The 21,926-nt window shown below is 57.8% G+C and overlaps 2 protein-coding genes across 3 annotated transcripts in view; one reads left to right on the top strand and one right to left on the bottom strand.

Annotated features, from left to right (window-relative positions):
- Window positions 1–537: 537 nt before the first annotated feature.
- LOC309682752 (C-type lectin domain family 2 member B-like) lies at window positions 538–18,257 on the bottom strand. 2 transcript variants are annotated; one of them, XM_082496870.1, is made up of 9 exons: window positions 17,970–18,257; window positions 17,678–17,862; window positions 17,290–17,390; window positions 12,671–12,941; window positions 10,875–10,970; window positions 9,586–9,711; window positions 9,221–9,375; window positions 8,885–9,000; window positions 8,618–8,786 (listed from the first exon to the last, which is right to left on the bottom strand). In XM_082496870.1, exons 4-9 carry the CDS (start codon window positions 12,753–12,755, stop codon window positions 8,663–8,665), a joined length of 702 nt encoding a protein of 233 aa, XP_082352996.1. In that variant the 5' UTR covers window positions 12,756–12,941; window positions 17,290–17,390; window positions 17,678–17,862; window positions 17,970–18,257; the 3' UTR covers window positions 8,618–8,662. The 2 variants fall into 2 exon arrangements, with proteins under 2 accessions (XP_082352997.1, XP_082352996.1); XM_082496871.1 differs by lacking the exons at window positions 8,618–8,786; window positions 8,885–9,000; window positions 9,221–9,375; ... (4 more) ...; window positions 17,678–17,862; window positions 17,970–18,257 and adding exons at window positions 538–1,356; window positions 3,541–3,644; window positions 3,795–3,979; ... (1 more) ...; window positions 4,601–4,660; window positions 5,420–6,640.
- A 3,088-nt stretch (window positions 18,258–21,345) lies between these two features.
- Window positions 21,346–21,926, top strand: part of ZNF692 (zinc finger protein 692) — an 8,979-nt gene continuing 8,398 nt past the window's right edge. The window contains exon 1 of the mRNA XM_082496878.1: window positions 21,346–21,460. Coding sequence (XP_082353004.1) covers window positions 21,437–21,460 — 24 coding nt within the window. The 5' untranslated portion in view covers window positions 21,346–21,436. The remainder of the gene's footprint in view (window positions 21,461–21,926) is intronic.

Below are 21,926 nucleotides of genomic sequence, written 5' to 3'. Positions count from 1 at the left end.
CAGCGGGGGAGAAGATCGGAAAAACCTCCGGAGCCTGAACGGGGCTGAGAGTCAAGCAGAGGAGCGGAGGCGGTGGGATGGAGCGAAAGGTCCCCCCTCCCCCCCCCCCCCAAAAAAAAAAAAAATTAAAAAAAAATCCCTCTGGAACCCGCGGCGACGCTCACGGGAGGAAATTAAACCGGAGCGACGCGGGGTCCGGCTGCAAAAGAGGGAGAAGAGAGGGAAAAAGCCATTAAACCTTTTATTCTTATTTTACAAAGGGCAAAGGCGGGGGAAATTTCAACCCCCCCCCCCCCCAAAAAAAAAAAAAAAAGAAAAAAAAAAAGCACGGAGATCGCTCCGGGCGGGGGGGGAATATTTTTCTCGCAGGGGTGTTGTCGTAACCACAGCCGCCCCAGAATATGGGGGAAAAAAAGGCGGTTTCTGATAGAGCTAATATTTATTAGACCGAGCGGTACACACACGGGGGTCTGCGGAGGAGCCACAAGGGGGGGGTGGGTTTTTTTTGGGGGGGGGGGGCGCGGGGGGGAGTACAGCCTCACCAAAACACTTCTGCTTCCCCAACACGGCTGGAAAAAAAACAACAAAAAAAAAAAAAGTCAAATGGACGGTAAGTTCGCAGCTGAGCTGAGAACAGCTGACCCGGCTGAGGATTTGGGTTTTTTTTTTTTTTTGGGGGGGGGGGGGGAGGGGGGGAAAGACCCTACGGAGATAAATATTGCTGCTGGAAAAGCGGATGCCAAAAAAAAACGCATCCCGGAGCGGCGGTTCGGCGGCTTCTCGCGGAGGCTGAGGTCTTCTCCTAAACAGTTCGGTTTCGATTCTCCACTTTGCATCGCCGCCTCCGAATCCACCAAAAAAAAAAAAACCACAAACAACCCCAAAAACCCAACCCCCCAAAAAAACAAACCCAACAGCCAAAAAACCCAAGGAAAGACCCCAAAAGCAGCAGGAGGGAGCTGCAGGCGGAGCGGGGAGTTCACCGAACCTCCTGAACATCCTCCCCGCAACCGCAGAAGCCAGAAAGACGCTCGGGGTCAGAGTAAAATAAGGATCTTTTGGTCACAGCTCCGCGTCGTCGTCGCGAGTTTCCGCTTTTTGTACGCTAAAATGGAAATAAATACGTAACGGGGACGGCCGCTGCCGGGTCGGGTTAAGAGCAACTCGCGGTCGGTCTCCCCTGCGGAGGGGAGGGGGAAACGTCAGGAGAAATTCGGGATTTCTGAATCCTTCCGGATCCCGCCGGGGCGCTTTCGGGGGTGGCTGCAGACGGAGGATTTCATCCGGGAGCACCAGTCGCTGCTGATCCCGTCCCGGTGGACGTAGGCGCATCGTCCGTTGCCCCGGACGTCGAACCTGCGCCGAAAAGCAGAAGAAAAAGCTCTTAAGGGAACCACAAGGGGTTTGCGGTCAGCCTCAGACCTGCACCTGAGCACCTCCCGTACGGGTTAACGGCGCCGCAAGGAGCGGGGAACGCACTTCCCAGCAAGCGGCTCGCCCCACGGGGAAGAAAATCCGCCTCCCGCTCCGCAGCGGGGAATAAAATCCGCCTCCCGCTCCGCAGCGGGGAAGAAAATCCGCCTCTCGCTCCACAACCGGGAAGAAAATCCACCTCTCACTCCGCAGCGGAGAAGAAAATCCGTCTCTTGATCCGCAACGGGGAAGAAAATCCGCCTCTTGATCTGCAACGGGGAAGAAAATCCGCCTCCCGCTCCTGAACGAGGAATAAAATCCACCTCCCACTCCGCAACTGGGAAGAAAATCCACCTCTCGCTCCGCAACCGGGAAGAAAATCCGCCTCTTGATCCGCAACGGGGAAGAAAATCCACCTCCCGCTCCTGAACGAGGAAGAAAATCCGCCTCCTGCTCCGCAGCGGGGAAGAAAATCCGCCTCCCGCTCCGCAACGGGGAAGAAAATCCACCTCCCGCTCCGCAACGGGGAAGAAAATCCACCTCCCGCTCCGCAACGGAGAAGAAAATCCGCCTCCCGCTCCGCAACGGGGAAGAAAATCCGCCTCCCGCTCCTGAACAAGGAATAAAATCCGCCTCCCGCTCCGCAACCGGGAAGAAAATCCGCCTCCCGCTCCTGAACGAGGAATAAAATCCGCCTCCTGCTCCGCAGCGGGGAAGAAAATCCGCCTCCCGCTCCGCAACGGGGAAGAAAATCCGCCTCCCGCTCCGCAACGGGGAAGAAAATCCCTCTCCCGCTCCGCAGCGGGGAAGAAAATCCGCCTCCCGCTCCGCAGCGGGGAAGAAAATCCGCCTCCCGCTCCGCAGCGGGGAAGAAAATCCCTCTCCCGCTCCGCAGCGGGGAAGAAAATCCCTCTCCCGCTCCGCAGCGGGGAAGAAAATCCGCCTCCCGCTCCTGAACGAGGAAGAAAATCCGCCTCCCGCTCTGCAGCGGGGAAGAAAATCCGCCTCCCGCTCCTGAATGAGGAAGAAAATCCGCCTCCCGCTCCGCAGCGGGGAAGAAAATCCACCTCCCGCTCCGCAATGGGGAAGAAAATCCGCCTCTCGTTCCTGAACGAGGAATAAAACCACCTCCCACTCCGCAACCGGGAAGAAAATCCACCTCTCGCTCCGCAGCGGAGAAGAAAATCCGCCTCCCGCTCCGCAACGGAGAAGAAAATCCGCCTCCCGCTCCGCAACGGGGAAGAAAATCCGCCTCCCGCTCCGCAGCGGGGAAGAAAATCCGCCTCCCGCTCCTGAACAAGGAATAAAATCCGCCTCCCGCTCCGCAACCGGGAAGAAAATCCGCCTCCCGCTCCTGAACGAGGAATAAAATCCGCCTCCTGCTCCGCAGCGGGGAAGAAAATCCGCCTCCCGCTCCGCAACGGGGAAGAAAATCCGCCTCCCGCTCCGCAACGGGGAAGAAAATCCCTCTCCCGCTCCGCAGCGGGGAAGAAAATCCGCCTCCCGCTCCGCAGCGGGGAAGAAAATCCGCCTCCCGCTCCGCAGCGGGGAAGAAAATCCCTCTCCCGCTCCGCAGCGGGGAAGAAAATCCCTCTCCCGCTCCGCAGCGGGGAAGAAAATCCGCCTCCCGCTCCTGAACGAGGAAGAAAATCCGCCTCCCGCTCCTGAACGGGGAAGAAAATCCGCCTCCCGCTCCGCAGCGGGGAAGAAAATCCACCTCCCGCTCCGCAATGGGGAAGAAAATCCGCCTCTCGTTCCTGAACGAGGAATAAAACCACCTCCCACTCCGCAACCGGGAAGAAAATCCACCTCTCGCTCCGCAGCGGAGAAGAAAATCCACCTCCCGCTCCGCAACGGGGAAGAAAATCCTCCTCCCGCTCCGCAACGAGGGAATATTTTCAGCGACTCGTTCCCGGGGTGGGGGTTCATCCAGGGACACCCCCAACCCGCTGCTTCACGCAAATTCACCCACCGCGGTCCGAGGGCTTCAGCTCAAGCGAGACGAGCGGTGTTTAATTGCTCCCACCCTCATTAAATTTATATATATACACACACATATCTTTTTGGGTTTAATCCCCAGCCCAGCCCAGGACGCGGTTACGCTCTCCAGAAGACGACGGGACGTACGAGTTGTTGTAGAGAGACCCGTTGAACCATTTCCAAGGTCCGGAGTTTTCCCTTCGCAGACCGACCCAGTAGGGCAAGGAACCCCCGTAGCGCAAGAGGAAACGCTAGAAAAGGGGGGGGAAAAAAAAAAAAAAAAAAAAATAAATAGAAGCAGCATCATATATAATCACGTTATGTCCTCCAGGGAGGCAAAACCCCAAATCTGCTCCCCCAAAGCCACGGGCACAGCAGTTCCGCGGAGGTTTCTCGTTTACCAGCTCCTCCCGGCTGTCGACGGTGGCCAAATGGGCTCCGAGAGAACGGCAAGAGGCGGCGCTCCCGTTCCAATCCGCTTCGTCCTCCACGAAGTAAAAGCACTTCTCCCCGTACCCGATGCCGTTTTCCAGGCAGCCGGGAAGGACGGGAGAGGGGCAGGATGGACAGGACGGGCATTTCTTCGCTGGAAAAAGAGCGGAAAGCCTTCCTGGGGACTTAAAAACGCCGGTGGGTTTTCTCCGGAGGAGAAGATTTGGGTGGTGGGCACCACCCTCCCACCCTCACCTCCACCCTCAGCCACTTACCCGCCAGGGCGATGATGGTGAGAAGCAGCGCCGCTACGACCACGGTGACGCCGATGGGGATTTTTTTATCTTTAATGCACTTGAGGCTGAAATCTGGGGAGAAAGCGCGTGGAAGAGGCACGGCCGGCCAAGCCGTGCCACCAAGAGCACCCCAAGCTCCCCACAACCCTTCTCTTCCCCCCGAAGGTGCCTTCGACACCCTGAAAGCACGTGGGGGGGGGGGGGGGGGGGAGGGCGCAGGCTCAGATTTGGGGGTGCGCCCCAATGCTTTCATCAGCCTCCAAAGGATTTTTAGGGCTGCCTGACCTCACCGCAGCCTCTCCATCCCCACCCCAACCATCTCATGGTTGACCACGAGAGATGGGCACCTGCGAACAGCTTCGCCTTTCTGACGCCCTCCTCCCTCCCCTCCCCGGCAGCTATTTTAACTAAATTTTACTCGCCCGGGTAACACGAAGCTCAGCCGCGACAACCAAAACCAACCCTGAAACAAGACTTACTGGTGCCTTCTCCCTTCGCTCTCTGCTGCGACGACATCGTTAGGGCGGTCGAGTCTTTGCCTGCGCAAAAGCAAAAAGCCGGCGCAAAGGGAGGGAGTTACCGCCGGTGCGGTGAAGTTATCCAGTCGGAAATGTGTATTTTATTTTTTTTTTTTTTTTTTTTCCCCCTCCCAGGATAGCCAAGGGAAAAAGCAGCGTTTTCCCTTCATCTGCTTCACCTGCAGATTTCTGCCTTCAAAAAAAAAAAACCAACAAACCAACCCAGGACTCTGTTTTTCCAAGCAAACCTTGATTTTTAGCGGCTGCTCTCAGCTCCGTTCGCACCGGAAAGCCGTCGTTTGAGAATCACAGAAGGGTTTGGGTTGGAAGGCACCCATAAAGACCATCTCGTTCCCTGGGCAGAATGGGCCACCTCCCCCCAGCCCAGGTTGCCCCAAGCCCCATCCAACCCGGCCTTGAGCACCTCCAGGGATGGGGCAGCCACAGCTTTTCGGGGCAACCTGCGCCGGGGGCTCACCGCCCCCACAAGTCAAGAAGTTCTTCCTCATACCTCATCTCAATCTCCCCTCTTCCAGTGTAAAACCGCTCCCCCTCCTCCCGTCGCTCCACTCCCTGATAAATTACTCCCCCACTTCTCCAACTCTCAGGTTCTGTCAGGTCCGATCCCCACTCCAGGACCCTCAGGTCACCCCACGCGGTGCTGGATGGTCCTTCAAAGCCACCTGAGCTACGTCCCTCAGCCCACAGCGCAGAAACCACCCCCCTCCACGCGCAGGGCGGCTCTTCACGCCTCGAGGAACAGGGACGGTGCTCACGTACCTGCCTCACGAACAGCTTCTGCCATGCCCGGCGCCGCCGAGGGGACAGAAGAACCCTCCGGGGACAAGCACGGCCCTCAACTCCACCACCACCACCACCAAGGCGAGCCGGGTCAAGAAGACCCCGAGACCGCAGCACGGCCCCAGGGACCACCCAGGTCCTCCTCCAGCCCAGGGATTTGCCAGGACGCTCCTGCGCTCACTAAAAGAGCCAAAAAGCTCACAAAAAGCCCCAAAACCCCCTCCGTGCCGCTCGGCGCAGCACTTTCTACTAAATCTCTTACTTCCCTCAAAGGGCCTTTTCTCCTTTTGCCGCGTTCGCGCTGAACTATCGTTTCTCCAAACCTCCCACAAAGGCATATTTGCCCACGTCGTTCTTTGCAAACTGGGCTTTTTTTTTTTTTTTTTTTCCCCCTAAATTCTTCTGTTTTTTAACCTTTCCCTGGACACGGCCCTTTCCCAAAGCCCACAGCAGAACACGAACAGATTGGGGTCTCTCCTCGGAGAAGCAAATCAGGGTCCCACAGGAGCCATTTGCAGAATAGTCATATTTAGAAGAAAAAAAAAAAAAAAAGCCCCCAAAAACCAGGACAAGGACCCACCGAGGCAAAACAGAAAAAAAACCACCACAGTCACTGTGCCCACGAGGCCTCGAAGTCACCAACAACGAAAGAGCTTCCATATTTATTAAATCTATATACCTAACCCTGGTATCGGGTGTTTTGTTTATTATCAGCGCCGAAATACGAATTACAGAACCCGCCCGTCCGACTTTCCTCAATTTGCAGGAAGCATTCTCCGACCTTCGCGCCTTCGCAGAGACAAAAATCAAAAAGGGTTTTTTATTTTCCCCTCCCCAAACACTTGATTTTTTTGAATCGGGTGTCATCGATGCGGCGTTTTGCTGCCATCCCCAACACCCAAAAAATCATATTACTCCCACCCCAAGGTTACAGCTTGGTGCGTTTTGGAGTAAACCAGGAGGTGATGGAGGAAGAGTTTAAAAAAAAAACAAACAAACCACACATGGGGATGAACAGAGAAACTTGATCGCCAGAAAATACTCCCAACCGCACAGGGCTGGTGGCGAATAAATGACTTTTGTGTCCCCGAAAAGCACGTTAAAAATGTTACGGGCGAACATTGTTCTAATTCACCGCCTCGGCGGGGGGAAACATCGCCGCCCGGTGAAGCGATGTCTTCGCCAGAGGCACGTGGAAATAAGTGAAAGGCGCTTTTGTGTAGCGCCCAAAGGGCGAAGAATCCCCGCAGCAAATAGGACCGAACCCCCCTGTGCCCTGACAGCACCCCAATACTGCTGCAAAAAAAGAGACACCCCGCCCCATCGTCTGCCAAAAAAAAAAAAAAAAAAAAAAGAGAGAGAGAGAAAAAGCCCCCGCGGTCCGCCAAAAAGAGAGGAAAAGCCCCAGCACCAGCAACACTCAAAGCCAATTCCCATTATCGCAGCGTTTACCGCTGCTGACCTTCCTCCACGCGCCCGTAAGGCTGGAGGGGAGGTGGGAGCTGCTCCGGCTTTTGGAAACTCGTGTCCCCCCCAACCTCGGTGGCAAAAAGGGGGGGATGGGGGCAGAGACACATCCTCCCCACTCGGAGCTTTTTTCCCCCCTCCTTTCCTCTCTCCCAGCTTTTTTTTTTTTTTTTTTTTTTGCACCATTGTTAAACGACTCCCATCCCCTCACAGCCCTTTTTTGGGGTTAAAACCAGCTGCTTCTGTAAATTCCACCGAGAAAAAAAAAAAAAAACAACAACTCCTCAGGGGAGGGCAAGCAGCAGGGACGACGTCAGCTCAGAAAATTCCTCCCAAGCGCACCGTTGACGCTGCCCATCATCAGCGTCTTCACCCACAAGAGTGTCACGGATGGTTTTTGGGTGACGAATGACATCAGCCTTCCCCGTGACGAAATATTTTTCACTTTCCCCACCAGCGTCACATCCCCACTTGAAAGGTTCCGTTTCCTACGCAGGGCGAGGGTTAAAAATTGCCAAACCCAACCTGGATGGTGGGTGAAGAAACCTCAGCGCAACCCCTGCCAGGGCGCCGATGGCGTGGCTACGTGGAAGGGTGGGCATCAGGACTTCCCAGTGCTCCCAGTCCACCCAGCCACCAGCATCCCAGTTTGGGCAGCTGTTTTCACGCAGCGGGGACGGGAGGTGGCGCAATACCACGGGGCAGTGCCACCAAGCTCGCTCTCAGCTATTTTTGGAGGTTTAAGCTCTAGGGAGAGGTTCTTCTCTCTTCCCCATCACCCCTGGGGTGGCAGCGGTGGCACCCGTGTCCCCTGTCCCCCTCTTCTGCTCAGCAAAGTGGGGTTTGGGTGTTCGCCCTCCTTGGGGCAAGCTCACTCGCTAGGGCTGGAGCTGTTGAGGGAGATGAGTTGTTTAGTGTAAGTCAACAAGTTTTAATTAGAATACACGCTTTAGGATTATAATGCGGTGTGGTTTGTACCGCTTGCCGAGCTTTACTGACCAGGAGTAGCTGAAGCCTTTAGAGTTATTAAGCCTTTAGAGTAAATAAGTTAATTTTTTCTTCGTAATTGTCCCAGAACACAGAGAACTGAAGAGTCCCAGACCCGGGAACAACACGACCAGAAAATCAGTGTGATATCAACACCTTTCCCACACTAAAAGGCTAAACGCAGTCCCGTCCCAGCTGCGAGGAAGATTATTCCCACTATTTCCGCTGCTTTTTAATCCCCCCCCCCCCCCTTTTTAACCGGATGCGCTTCCCCTCTCTCTTTGCAACGCTGCTGCGAGCACCGTGCCACCAGCATCTGTCTTTTCCGTGGCCCCTTCCCGGCGTGAGCCGCCTCCTGGGCGAGCTGCGCTGTGCCTGGGGCGAGAGCACGACCTGATGATGGGGACGGCGTGGGAGGAAGAGCGAGAGGCCGCTGGCACGGGCAGGAATCCCCTTGGCTGGGGCTGGGACGGGGGCCCCGGTGCCCCCGGGAGCCGTGGAAGGGGGAGGGAGGGCCGGGGGCGAGCGCTGCGGGGCAGAAAGGGACAGGGACAGCAGCGCCAGGGCGTGCGCGCACCAGCGGGTCTGCCTGGGACAGGAGGACGCTCCTTCCAGCCCTCCCCGTCAGCAAAGGCGCTTGGAAACACCACGCAGAGCCCGGCCGAGGCCGTTCTTCATTTGCACGGAGGGTCGTGGCACGACATCAGCTCCTGCGTCCCCCCGCCGCGGGCCCCATCCCGCCCCGTCCCCCAGCGTCTCTCTCCCGGCTCAGAGCTGGGTGGCTTCTTTCTGGCAGATCCACTGCAACGCCGAGCTGCAGCTGTCGGAGCTGATCCTGCCCTCCCTGAGCATCCCGCAGGATGTGTTTCCATCCCCGGGGCTCAGTGGGAACCTGCGGGTGCAGGAGGGAGCCCACGTCACGGCACGAAGGGCCCTGGGGTGAGGGTGGAGGTGCCCACCCCGACACCCGTCCCTCCCCGAAGCGCTCACCGGCTCTGGTCCAGGCGGGAGCCGTTCAGCCAGGTCCAGCTCTTCCCGTCGGAGCGGAGGGAGAGGCCGATCCAGAAGTAGCGGGCAGGTCTCTGGAGGACTTTATTTAGGAAACCCTGCATCGGGGGAGAGGGCAGGCGGTGATGCCACCGTGCCATCCCCAAACAGGCTCCAGCCTGTCCCCTGTCCCAGCACAGAGCCCCACCGGTGTCCCCCAGGGGTGGGTGCTGACCCCACGTTTCTGGGCAAGCCCTGAACCCTTCCCCAGGTGCCACCAGCCCCGCGGGGGCCATCCCGGGACCCGTCCCGCATCCCCCATGTCATCGGTGCTTTTACCAGCTCGTCCTGGTCCCCCGGCATCAGCAGCGCGGCACTCCGATTCACACAGTCCTCCCGGCTGGCGCCCCAAGGGCCGATCTCGTCCGACACCCAATGGCACTTGGTCCCGCTCAGCATCCAGTTCACGGGGCAGAGCTGGCACACCTCACCCTCTGAAAGACAGTCAGTGCCACGTTCAGCCACCAAGAAGCCACCTTGTCCCCTTGCACGTCCCAAGAAGGACAAGTGGTTTAGTCCTGTTTGCTCCCCAGGAACACGGGAACGCCCTGAGCTTCCCTTGGCTCTCTATTGGGGAATGGAATATTGGGGAATTCGGGCGTGCCGTAAGTTTTTGGGAAACGCATCGTGGCCGGGGCAGTTACCTTGCGCCTTTGACGAGCATAGAACTTTCCTCAGCTCTGAGTAGATCTCCAGCGTGGCGTTGCCACTTCCTATGCTCCCACTCACCCTCTTGCAGCTTCCTGGGTTCTCCGACTGCTGGCGGAGCACTGCGAGGACGGAGCAGAAGAGAGGGATGGGCTCCCCCAGGCGTGATGCCCACCGAGATCAATCTTTGCGTGGCCCCAGCGGGCTGCAGGGAAGTCTCTGGGATGGATCCTGACACCGAGCGGGTGCTCAGAACCCCCCCCAGCTGCCCCCCTCATCCTTCCCGTTATGTCAAGCCGTGTCCCCAGAATCTCACGGGGGGGCAAAAATGCGCCTCGGGGTCCTGATCCAGAGCAGACTGCAGATCTTGGGTTCCCAACCTCAGCTTTTTGCAGTATGGGCTCAACACCTCTGAGCTCAGCCCCCCTCCTACACTTGCAACCACCTCCACCCCCACTGCTTCTTTCCACTGCCAGCAGGATGGGTCATCTCCACCCCCCACCTGAGACAGCACACGAGATGTAGAGGCACCACACTGGATGGCAGCAGAAAGCCCCGTAGACTCTGACCGCTATGGAAGCAGCCTCTGCTGCAAAACAAGCTGTGCTGACCTCGTCTGCGCAGCCCAGAGGTGCCTGACGTGAGGGCGAAGGGCTCTTCACCACCTTCTGACCTCCCATTGCAGCACGGCGTGCTCACAGACACCCACAGTGTGCATGAACAGCCTCCAGCAGATTGATTTTGGGGTCTCTCCAGCAATGGGCCAACACCAAATTCAAAGCATCATCCCCAGATCACTGCTGGCTCCAGATCTCCTCCCTCTTTGGAGGATCTCCTCACCAAAATCCATCAGACATTTGAGTCTCCCTCCCACCTGCTCGGTGAGGTTTGGGGGGTGCTGGGGGTCAGGGCAGTGTCAGATGCCACCAGCGACATCACACAGCGCACAAAACTGATTTCCACAGGGCTCCATGTGATGCTGCGCTCGGCCGCGGGGTGGCAAGTCCCGACACTGCCACAGCTGAGAAGTTTCCAGTGGTTTCCCCTCGCCAGCCAACCAAAAGAGTTGAGTCTCCTCCACCCATCAGCTCCAAGAAATTCTGATAAAATCCCGCTTCCCCACACCTTGCGCTGACATGCATCAGCCACCGCACAGCACCAAAAGCAGATCTGCCTCCTACAGAAGCCCCCCAGCAGCAGGGACACCCCCCTCCCTGCTCTTTGCACGGTCCCCTCTCTGGATTGTCCTTCGGTTGTCCCCGTGCTGGCAAGCGGAGCTACTCACGCGAGCATGCCATCGCCACCACGGCCACTCCGAGGAAGAGGTTCCCGGTCCAGCCGGCCCAGAGAGCGGTTCGGTGCCAGCGGGGACAGCCCAACCCTGCAAGAGAAAGAGTCGTTAGGAGAAAAACACTGCCCCAACCCCGCATCCAGTCAGCAGCGCACATTTGGGCTGTTTTCTCCCCAAAAGCCCTCCGTGGGGGTGCTGCTGGTTGCTCAAAAGCTGCCATCAATCGCCCGTGTTTCACCGCTGCTACCCCCGTCCTGATCCTGAGGCAATTGGGGCAAAGTCAGTCGTGATGAGGTTGGGTTGGTTTTATCTAGTTATCCAAAACTCCGAGAATCGGGAATTTCCTAGATGTCAGAAGCCATTAGAAACCCAAATTGTTAAATCAAGGTTAGAAGTGGGCCAAGGTGGAAGATGCGCCCCACCATGGCATCCTTTCCGAGCACTGGGGCAAAATTGCTGAACCTGGATGGAGCAAGCTCTCCAAAGAGACTTCATCTCAGCAGGGTTAGACAGCCCCATCCTCCCCCAGCTCCCTCCTGCTCGAGCCAGCGTGGAGGCAGAATCCTCCCTGCAGAACTCGAGGCCAGGCAAAGCCCATCCGTCTCTTGTTTCCCAAGAGGGAGGCAGGAGGACGCTTCTGCACAAAGCCAGAGCTTCCCTTGACCAGCCAAGGTGCGTTGGGAATTGAGCCATCAATGGCCTAGGACTAAAACAGGAGAGGAGGAACATCCGATTCTGCCTTAACATGAGCAGAAGGTGGGTTTTGCCCACCCCTGTGAGATCAAAAGGGACATCTTTGGTGGAAATTGTGAATTCTTGCAAAACAACAGGGTGCAGCGTGTTGGCTGAAGAGGTCCTCACCAGGCAGATGTCCCTTCCACAGGAGGAAAAAAGCAGGAATTAAATCTTTGGCTGTTTTTTCCCCATAAGCTAGAAACCAAAACTCGAGTCAGCAGGGAAAAGAGCATGAAGCAGCACAGTGAGGCAGAGGAGGACGGAAACAAGATGTGGAATGCCACTGCGAGCGCAGGAAAGACGGACCAGAAGCATCGAGATGTGGATCAGACCATCTAAGGACAGCAGCTGCCCTGAGAGCGGCTGAATTCAGGCAGGTTTGGAGCCTTCGCTGGCTGGAGGTGCGGGGGGATTTCTTCTTCCATCACGCCAGGACAAGAACAGTCCCATCGGGTGGGTTTGAAGAACCAGCCCTCGAAAACGCACTCGGTGCGGTTGCCGAGTTCTGCCCCACAACCTTCAGAGGTTTAAGTTTTCACAGATCAGCCTCTCCCCACACGGACGACGCTGGGGCCGCGGAGGGCTTAAAACTAATCCTCCAGACCCGAGGCTCACTCCCAGAAGGGCTGCAGGTGAAGCAGCCGCACAAGGAAGGGTGCGGGAGGTGTGAGGGGGGGCAATGCTGTCCCCAGGGGCAGCCGCAGGCAGAAGAGAAGCCGCGGTGTCGCACCCCACGGCAGCAAGCGTTAACGCCAGCTCGCTGGGTTTCCACGGTGGAGGAATCCCTTTTGATTGAGCCACGGTAGGACTCCGGGCACGGAGTGAACTGGTGACCCCATTTCAAAGAAACCCTAAAGCCGTTTCAAGACAAAACTACCGACAGCATCCCAAACAGCAGACGAGATCCCTTATCACACCACCACAGCTGTGGGCCCCTTCCCCTCCCTGTGCCACTCGGAGGGTGGGAGTCTCCCAACAAGTCAGCCCATAACTCAAAACCAAAAAAAAAAAAAAAAAACAGAAAAAACAACCCCAAAACCCCATGCTGCACTTACTGCTAGGCTGAGGAAGCGAATGCCGGTTCCTGCAGTGTTTCGCAGCGGCGATATCCAGGTCAGCATAAGTAATTTCCTCAGCCATAGCGGGAGAGGCGAGAGGACCACCCAGCCGTGCCTCTGGCTCCAGGGGTGACAATCCAGCAGTCAGCAAATCCAGGTTTTTTTTGAGGTTCGGCACTCCTTCAGCTCAGCTTTGCGAGCTCCCCTCCAAGCTAGAGGTCTGCGAGGAGAAGCACGAGCCTCTGAACGTCCGTCAAGCCCAGCAAGACTGCAAAAAAAAAAAAAAAAAAGCGCCTTCGACGCACTGGCCAGCCTGAAAATGAAACTTTACTCAGATTCTGCCAAATTAAGCCAGGGAAAATGAGTCCATGGCAAGGGAAGTAACAGCTGACAGCATCAAGAAGCCTTTGGTGTTCGTATTCTATCCATATTCTTCCAAGGGACCAAACGAAATCTCCCAAACAAGACACCTTTAATAAAAAACAAAAGCCCAAAGCAACCCAAAACACGTGGCTCTGTGAACAGGCAGTTCCAGACTTTGCTCCGCTCTGTCCAAATCTGTTATTTCGCAGGAAAAATGAGGTGCCGTTGCCAGAACGATGCAGAAACTCCGATCTCCCAGGATGTTCCCAGTAAGATCATAAGAATTATGATTTTTACGAAATAAAATAAAACCACACCTTTCCACCTTCATCTCCTCTCTTCAGCCATGTGAGAGGTATTTTCCAGCCAAAGTCACTGCTTCTCCCCACCCAAACCTATTCCAGCAGCACCACCTTCCCCCTTTTACCAATTTCTCTGTAATCCCCCTGGTTTTCCAGCCTGGGTTTGAAGCGCAGCGCTATTCCCTGCTCTGCGGAGCACAAAGGTGCCAAAAAACCTGGGAGACTTCAGAAACAAGGGGGTTGGAAATGAAACCTTCAAGGGAAAGGGATGGAAAGTGTTCCTAACAGCTCAAGAAATCTGTTTGTTTCTCCTTCGCACCTCATTTTCAAGTGGCTTCCAAGAAACAGGAATGGGACCGGGACAACCCCAAAATTATAGGCAATAGAGCTCTAAAGACGTGAGATGACATCCTTTCCGGCTTGCCTGAAAGACTCGCTCATCTTTTTCGGCACACAGCCTGAGGAAACCCACGCAAGGACCTTCCAACCCCAGCAAGGCAGAAGCCAGACTGTCAGAAGAGGGGTCAGACGCTTCTGGACTTCTCAAAGCCTCCAAAAATTAGGTATTTATCCCCATTTAGGAGAAAGTGGTTTCTCTGAAGAGCAAAAGCACTCCAGTCCTGCAAGGTGAGCGCACGGCAGGGCTGGATGGCAACGCTGTGCCCCGAAGGGTGGGAGCTGTTATAAGTTGATCTCACAAAATTGACGTGAGACAGAGTCAATTAAAATTTGGAGTATTTATTAGCAAGCGGCAGCAAGCAAAACAGCGCTGGGCGGCCCGGGAGTCTCACTCCACCGACGGCGCGCACCCAATGCAGCGGCCTTCTCAAATATATATGGTACTTTTTACATAATCATAAGATCTCTTAATACACCTATACATATGCATAACCTATCCTCGCTTCGTATTAAAATTAGCTTTAAGAAGTCATTTTCATAAACTTCTCCTAACTGCGCTTGCGCAATGCTTTGTGGTGGTGGTCGCTGAGGGTCTTGAAGAAGAATTTGCAGCCTTCATCCTCATCACTTCAAGTAACCTTTTGTCCCCGCGCAGACTCAGTTTTTCTTTTTGGTCTCTGTCCAGACCGCAGGGTTGGTTTCAGCCGCCTTTCAAGGCCTTCTCTTATTCGTTATCAGGAGCTGTCCTTGGCAATCTCAAGACTTCTTGCTTCGTCCGTTTTTTATCAGGCCTGTCTTTTAGGTTATGAATTACTACTAGTTAATTAGTACTATATCTTTGACTCAGTCCCCCCCTTTTTCTAAAGAGCTAGTAAATTCTATAAGGATTCTTCACCTAACATTTTCTCAAAGTACTTATCCAAGTGCTATAGGTATCTCTAAAACTCTGGCAGTACTAAACAAACACCCTTAAAATTCCACAAATGAATACCTTAAACACTAGTATTGCCAGTGGTCTTGGGGTGAAGGTTTCTTTCCTTCAAGTCTTTTCACAATTTATTATACTTTGTCTACATAACTTGACCTTGCGGCTTAGCCTTGCCTGCACAATCATGCATATCCTGTTTACACAGTAAAACGTTGGCCATCTTGCCACAGCTTGTTAAGCAGTTGCCTTCTTGTGGGAATGTAAGTTTTTAGGTTTGGTGAACAAACCATACTGAGTTTATCACAGGAGCCAAGCAGGGACTGTCCTCAGGGGATTCCCTTTGGGAGAACCTGACACAGAAGGGGCTGTGACGCCTCTCCACACAACAAATCCTTTAAGGATTAAGGTTTCAGCGAGGCTTTCTGCATCCAACCCCACCGCACAGAGGCAAAGCGACCAAAAAAAAGAGTTCTAAAGAGAGCAGATAACACCACAACCTTGACACCCACAGCCTCATTAAGCTACAACCTTGACACCCACAGCCTCATTAAGCTACAACCTTGACACCCACAGCCTCATTAAGCTAATATTTTAATTGTCACAGCTCAGAACAGCAAACCCAGCACACTGCTGAGCAGGATTCCCCCTCTCTGCAGCACCAGCAGCAGGAAGGAATTCCACAGCACGGGGGAAGGTGGGTGCTCAGCCATGCCTCTTGCTCCAGAAAGACCGGTTCAACCCACTGCAGGCTGAACTGGGGGAAGGGGGGGGGGGGGGGGCAGTGCTGGCAGGAGCTCCGTGATGTGTGGGGGCAGAGAAAGAGTCAGGTGTGGGAAACGAGAGCTTAACCGAGGCACAGGCAGCTGGAACTGAGCCGCCCACGCCAACCACCACCCTGCTCAGAGGAGCCCAGTGCAGACACTATTTCCACAACAGCCCCATGAGACGCCCCCATCTCCCCCCACCACGTGGGAAACAAACAGCGGAAGGAAAAAATCATGGGGAGAGAGGGAAGAGAAGAGCCTCTGCCCATGGCAGAAGCCTCCAGAAGAGGGTTTCCCCAGCACAGGAAGAACATCTCCCCCCACCACGTGGGAGACAAACAGCGGAAGGAAAAAATCAGGGGGAGAGAGGGAAGAGAAGAGCCTCTGCCCATGGCAGAAGCCTCCAGAAGAGGGTTTCCCCAGCACAGGAAGAACATCTCCCCCCACCACGTGGGAGACAAACAGCGGAAGGAAAAAATCAGGGGGAGAGAGGGAAGAGAAGAGCCTCTGCCCATGGCAGAAGCCTCCAGAAGAGGGTTTCCCCAGCACAGGAAGAACAAGCCACAGGACAACCAGGTGGGACAGCCGCAACAGCACTCCTCTGCCATCCCCGCTGCCATCTCAACCAAAATTGAGATGGGGGAGGACAGAGGGACTGGGAGCACTGGGAAGGGGCCCTCCTGCACAGCCACAGTGCTGGCAGGGGACACGGCCACGTTTGGTCACCCCCCACCAGGTTGGTCCCCAATGCCTACAGCTGCTTTCAGCTGCTTCTGGAGCTCCTGCAGCAGCACCTTCTCCAGGGGTTAGGATTTGGGGGGGCCCCACAGCCCCCGTGGCCAAGAAAACAAGGGGGGACAGGCTCCAGCCACCCCCCTCCTGCCACCGGCACCTCACGCTGCCATGGCTGGAGGGAGAAGACCCCAGGGGGCAGCTGCCCCCACACAGACGTGCCCTCCAGCGCTGCCAAAGCCGGGATGGAAAGTGTCCCCGGGGGTGAGGGGAGGGGACAGGGCTGCCTCCAGCAGGCGCCTGCGCAACAGCAGAGAAACACACAAGAATTCATGAGCATTTAATTAAAATTCAGTAGAAAAATAGCACAGACATCTGACACTGTGTCCAACTCTCACCAGAGACCCATAGGGGCCACTTCACCCCCGGCGCTGTGTCCCCTCTGCCCCACACAGGGACAGGGTCCCATACAGAGCTTTCTGCAGTCACCTCATCTGGCAGCAGCTGCTGCAGCCCCACGGCCTCAGCTTAAAAGGAGGTACATGCGGTTTGCGAGAGAAGCACGAGGAGTCCTGCGGTGGTCCCAGAAGGAGAAAGGAACCGGTTCCAGGCTCGAGGTCTCGGCCCAGGCGGGCACAGGGCAGCTCCCACCGTGTCTCCCCACCCGCAGGTTCAGCTCAGGAGAGCGGGCAGCCACTTTCTGCTGAGACCGGGAGCAACCCGGACCCGCACCCGAGGGAAGGACATTCCTACAGGGCTCCGCGCTGCTGGAAGAGGCGACGCTGTGAGTCCCCAGCGTGGAGAAGGGCCTTTCTCCAGCACTTCTGTCACCCGGTTCCCATCAGCGCTTGGGGCTTGCTGCAGAGATACGGCCGCTGTTGTGAGCATCTTGAACTCGCGATAACACCGTCATTCAGATACACACACACTTCCTGGCCGTGCACCACGAGTCTGCAATAAGCAGCACACTCACCACTGGTACCGTGGGGTTGGCAGTTGTCCCCTCAACCACCAGGAGGAGACAAGGGCTGCCTGCAAGGGACAGCCCCAGTGGACACGTCCCACCAGGACCATGCCTGTCCCACGGAGGACACTCTCCCCACAGCCCTGGCTCCCAACAGGACTCACGTCTGGTTGAAGCTGCTGCCATCCACCCACTCCAGGCGCTCGCCCCGTCTCTGCAGCCCAATCCAGTAATCAACATTGCCCTTGAGGTGCGAGAGGAACTCCTGGGCAGGAAGGAGAGAAGCCAACAGTCAGGAGATGCTCCAGCCCCACACCAGTCCCACTCCCAGCCCCACACTGGTCCCCGACAGACCCACACGGCTACCACCGGCCCTGGGATGGCAACAGCTCCCACCCCACGCCTGCTCCAACAAGCTCCAGAGTTGCTGCAGAAGCTCACCAGCCCGGCCAGCACCGTTGCTCCTGCTCTGCCCAGTGCCAACCCCGGGCTCCGCACCCAACCCAGCAACCCCCCTGCACCCCCACGCACTCACAGCAGCCCCTCACTCACCATTTCACACTCCCTCCTCAGCACAGCCAGCCAGGCCCCGTGCAACGAGCACTGCTCCCGGCTCCACTCCCAGCTCCCCTCCTCCTTTGAGGAGTAGTAGCAGGCACCGCGGTACCCAACCCAGTCCTCAGGACAGCCCAGCACCAGAGCCACAGGCACTACTGCATCCCCTCCACGTCTTCCTGCTGGAGAGGGAAGGGGACAAAGAGACAAGGGCAGAGGATTGGGCTCTGCAGGGACCAGGGGACACAGCTCCATGGGGCAGGCAAGGAGGCAGCTGCTCCTCCCTTACCTGATAGGGCAGCAACAGCCGTGGCCAGAGCCAGGACCAGAGCCACCAGCACAGCCAGCACCACAACACACACTGGATGGAGTGCGTATGGCTTGCCCGGAGAAGGAAGAAAGCCACTGGCAGTGAGGACAGGGCTGTCCAACAAGACAGAGGCAGTGACTGCTACAGACCACTCCGAGTGCCTTTCCCACACTGCTGGAAGAAGCCGCACACTCGCCAGCCACAGTCCTTGTGGGGTGACACTGCCACGGGAACACTGTCCCCTCCTGACAGGCCACAGGGGTGGCCCTGCACGTCCCTCTTTCTCTATGCCCAGGCACCTCTGGGTGGGGGAATCCCCATCCATCCTGGGGACTCGGGGGGTGTCTCCACAGTCCCATCCTTGCAGCAGAATCCATTCTTCTCCCCTTGCCCCAGGGGAAACTGCGATGTGAACTCCCCTGGCTTGCAACAAGCAGGATCTTGGGGCCCAGGTACCATAACTGCTGTCAAAGCCTGTTTCAAGCAAGGCTCGGATGCAGCTTCACCACCACGACTGTTAACGTAACGTTGGAAGACTTCAGTGATAGTCACGATCGGGCAGTAGATCAGGGTGTTTAATTCTGTTGCCCGACAGCTGCTTGATTTCAGCTATCAACCACAGCCCTGTGGTGACACCCATGCTCAGGAAGGCAATGCCAATACAGTCCTGCCCTGTCCCTGCTCCCCCACGGATGCTGCCCAGCCAACACCTGGAGAAGACAAACACAGCCTCGGTGAGCTCAGGGATCAGCCCCTGGTCCCCGACAGATCCAGCACCTTCCCCACCACCCTGCACACACCTTACCCGACGGGCCACAGAGCACTCACTGGCTGAGAGCATCCTCCCCCTCCACCCCCCGAGGGGACCGGGCATGGCAATGGGGGGGGGGGGGGGGGGGGGGTCCAGGCTGCCCCCAACCCCTCCACCACTCCCCACAGCGGTGGGACACCACCACCACCCGTCCCAGCACCCCTGACCGGGGTAAGACCTTGACCGCTTGGGGATGGAAACTCAGCCATCCTGGGGGTGATGGGATGAGGGGGGCCGAGCAAAGCTTGTGGGGTGCCCAGGAGAATGACTCCAGTCAGGGTGAGGGAGGGAACAAGGGGATCGGGAAGGAAAACACACTGACTTGCAGTTTCTATTTTCTCCCCCACTTATCTGACCTGTCCCTGCATGCCTGGCACAGGCACAGCCAATACAGGAACCAAAACTGGGTACAGAAACTACAAGAAACTCCCCGACCGATACATGCATGCAAATACAAAAAAATCCCCGACCCACACCCGCCAACGCTGGAAATCAGCAGCCGCTGGAACAGAGAGGGGCAATGCAGCTCGGCCGGCCCGAGGAGACGCCACTACCGACCTCAGAGGCGTTTCTCCGGGCTCGGGCAACGCAGCTCCTCTCAGCCCGACGCCTCTAAGTGCTGCGAACCCCCGCCAACCTCCCTTCCCCACAGCCCCCGGGACCCACCGGCGCCCACGGGCGCCATTCACCTCCGCCGCCGTTCGGCTGCACCACCGACTTCCTCCCGCCGCGCCGCCAACTAATCCGTCGTTGAGGGAGTGACCTCTATTTATAATCCTGGCACAGTCCGCCCACCATCTCGACCAATCAGCGCGCAAGAAGGAGGAGTGGCAGGAAGCGCAGCCAATCGCAGCGCGGCCTTGAACTCCCCTCAGGGCTCCTTCGCCTCACGTCCCGCCCGGCCGCGGCCCGCCGTTTTGGGGCGAAATCCCGTCATTTTCAGGGGCGAAGCACTTTCAGGCGCTCTGTGGCGCGGCGTCGGGGCCGACCCGCGCTTTTGGGGGGGGGGGGGGGGAATTGGGGAGTTTTAACATTTTGCCGCGACCCGCGTGAGCCAGAGGTGACAGCAGCAGAGAGGCAAAGCTGTGAGGAGAAGGGCAGCCGGTGCTGGCGGCCACGGCCACCGAGGCAATGGCAGAGCCGCTGGGATGGCTGAGGTTCCCGGGAATGCGTTGAGGATAACTTCCTCTTCCAAGTGATGGAGATGCCAATGAGAAGAGGTCCCAACAGCAGAAGGACACGGAGCTGCTGGAGCGGGGCCAGAGGAGGCCCCGGAGATGCTGGGAGGGCTGGAGCCCCTCTGCTGGGAGGACAGGCGGGGAGAGGTGGGGGGGCTCTACCTGGAGAAGAGAAGGCTCCGGGGAGTCCTGAGAGCCCCTTCCAGTGCCTAAAGGGGCTCCGGGAGAGCTGGGGGGGGACTCTGGGTCAGGGAGGGGAGCCATGGGATGAGGGGGAACGGTCTGACACTGAAAGAGGGGAGATTGGTATGAGATATCAGGAGGAAATTCTTGACTGTGAGAGTGGTGAGACACTGGCCCAGCCTGCCCAGAGAGGTTGCAGATGCCCCATCCCTGGAGATGTTGAAGGCTATGTTGGATGGTGGCATGCCTCACTCAGGAAAGCGAAACAGAAAGAGAATTCAGTTTTCTGCCTGAGTCACACAAGAAGTACAGGAGCCCTCAGCCCCCCAGGGCCCTGCAGGAGCCCACCTTTCCGTTTCTGTCCCACTGGTGTCCTACTTTCACTTTCGTGAAAGGAGCGCGTGTGTATTTGTACGAGGGTGCTGTCACCAGTTCAGACTGTTCACAACAGCGGCCGTATCTCTGCAGCAAGCCCCAAGCGCTGGTGGGAACCGGGTGACAGAAGTGCTGGAGAAAGGCCCTTCTCCACGCTGGGGACTCACAGCGTCGCCTCTTCCAGCAGCACGGAGCCCTGTAGGGATGTCCTTCCCTCGGGTGCGGGTCCGGGTTGCTCCCGGTCTCAGCAGAAAGTCGCTGCCCGCTCTCCTGAGCTGAACCTGCGGGTGGGGAGACACGATGGGAGCTGCCCTGTGCCCGCCTGGGCCGAGACCTCGAGCCTGGAACCGGTTCCTTTCTCCTTCTGGGACCACCGCAGGACTCCTCGTGCTTCTCTCGCAAACCGCATGTACCTCCTTTTAAGCTGAGGCCGTGGGGCTGCAGCAGCTGCTGCCAGATGAGGTGGGATAATCTCCCCTGCCGGGGTACCGGCTGTGGGGCCTAGGCCTCCGGTCCAGCCCTAGGCCCAACATGGCCGCCGCGGGGGTTTGGGGCCTGGCACTGGGCGGAGAGGCCGGGGGCGACCCGGGGGCTTCGCCTCGGGGTGCGGGAGGGTGCGGGGGGGGACACCGGAGGGGCGGGACCGACCCCAAAAGGCCTCGGTACCCCCTTCCCGGGAGGCCTCATGGCGGGGGTTACCCACAATGCACCGCGCCCGCCCCGAACTCCCACTCCCATGAGACCCCGCGGTAGGCCGGCGCGCATGCGCGGCCGCTGGGAGGTGGAGGCGGGCCTTCCGCCATCTTGTCCCGGTTCCTCAGCGCTGTGAGCCATTGGGGGGGGCTCCTTGGGCTCTTAAAGGGGGCACGGCCCGCGGGGTGGGGCCACCTCGACCTGGGATGGAGCGCGGCCCGGCGGAGGAGGTTCGCCGGCGGGCTGGAGGGAGGGGGGGAGGGAGTGAAGGCGGAGGGGCGGGAGAGGGGGGCCGAAGCCTCGGTCCTTCTCTTCCCGGCGGTTTTCCCCTCCCCGCCGCGGGCCTTTCCCCCTTCCCCCCCCCCCCCCCCCCTTTAAAGCCCGGCGGCGGGAACGGGGAGGGGGGGGGGGTCCGTGAGGGGCGGGGGGGGAGCTCGGCGGTGAAACGGCGGGAAGGCGGGAGGCGGGGTCAGGGGAGAGGAGGCGGGGCTTGCGGTTGAGGGGCGGGGTTTTGCGGGCGAGTGGGTGGGGCCAGCCGAAAGGGCGGGGTTGAGGGGGCAGGCGCGGGCGTGGCTAAAGGGAGTGGGCGTGGCTAAATGGGTGGGGCGAGGCGCGCTTTGGGGGGCGTGGAGCCAAGGTGTGGGGGCGCGGGGCCTAGATGGGGAGGCGGGGCTTTCCAGCTGGTCTTTTGGGGAT

Source organism: Vanellus vanellus, assembly GCF_965231255.1.
Source record: "Vanellus vanellus genome assembly, chromosome: 32".
NCBI classification, from domain to species: domain Eukaryota; kingdom Metazoa; phylum Chordata; class Aves; order Charadriiformes; family Charadriidae; genus Vanellus; species Vanellus vanellus.
This window is presented reverse-complemented; position numbering and strand designations above follow the sequence as displayed.

Coding starts and splice junctions, on each gene's coding strand:
- LOC309682752 (XM_082496870.1), bottom strand. CDS start 12,755: ATGGCTGAGGAAATTACTTATGCTGACCTGGATATCGCCGCTGCGAAA. Junction 9,712..10,874: donor GGTGGCGATGGCATGCTCGC/GTGAGTAGCTCC, acceptor CCGTCCTCGCAG/TGCTCCGCCAGCAGTCGGAG. Junction 8,787..8,884: donor TCCCGCCTGGACCAGAGCCG/GTGAGCGCTTCG, acceptor CTGCACCCGCAG/GTTCCCACTGAGCCCCGGGG.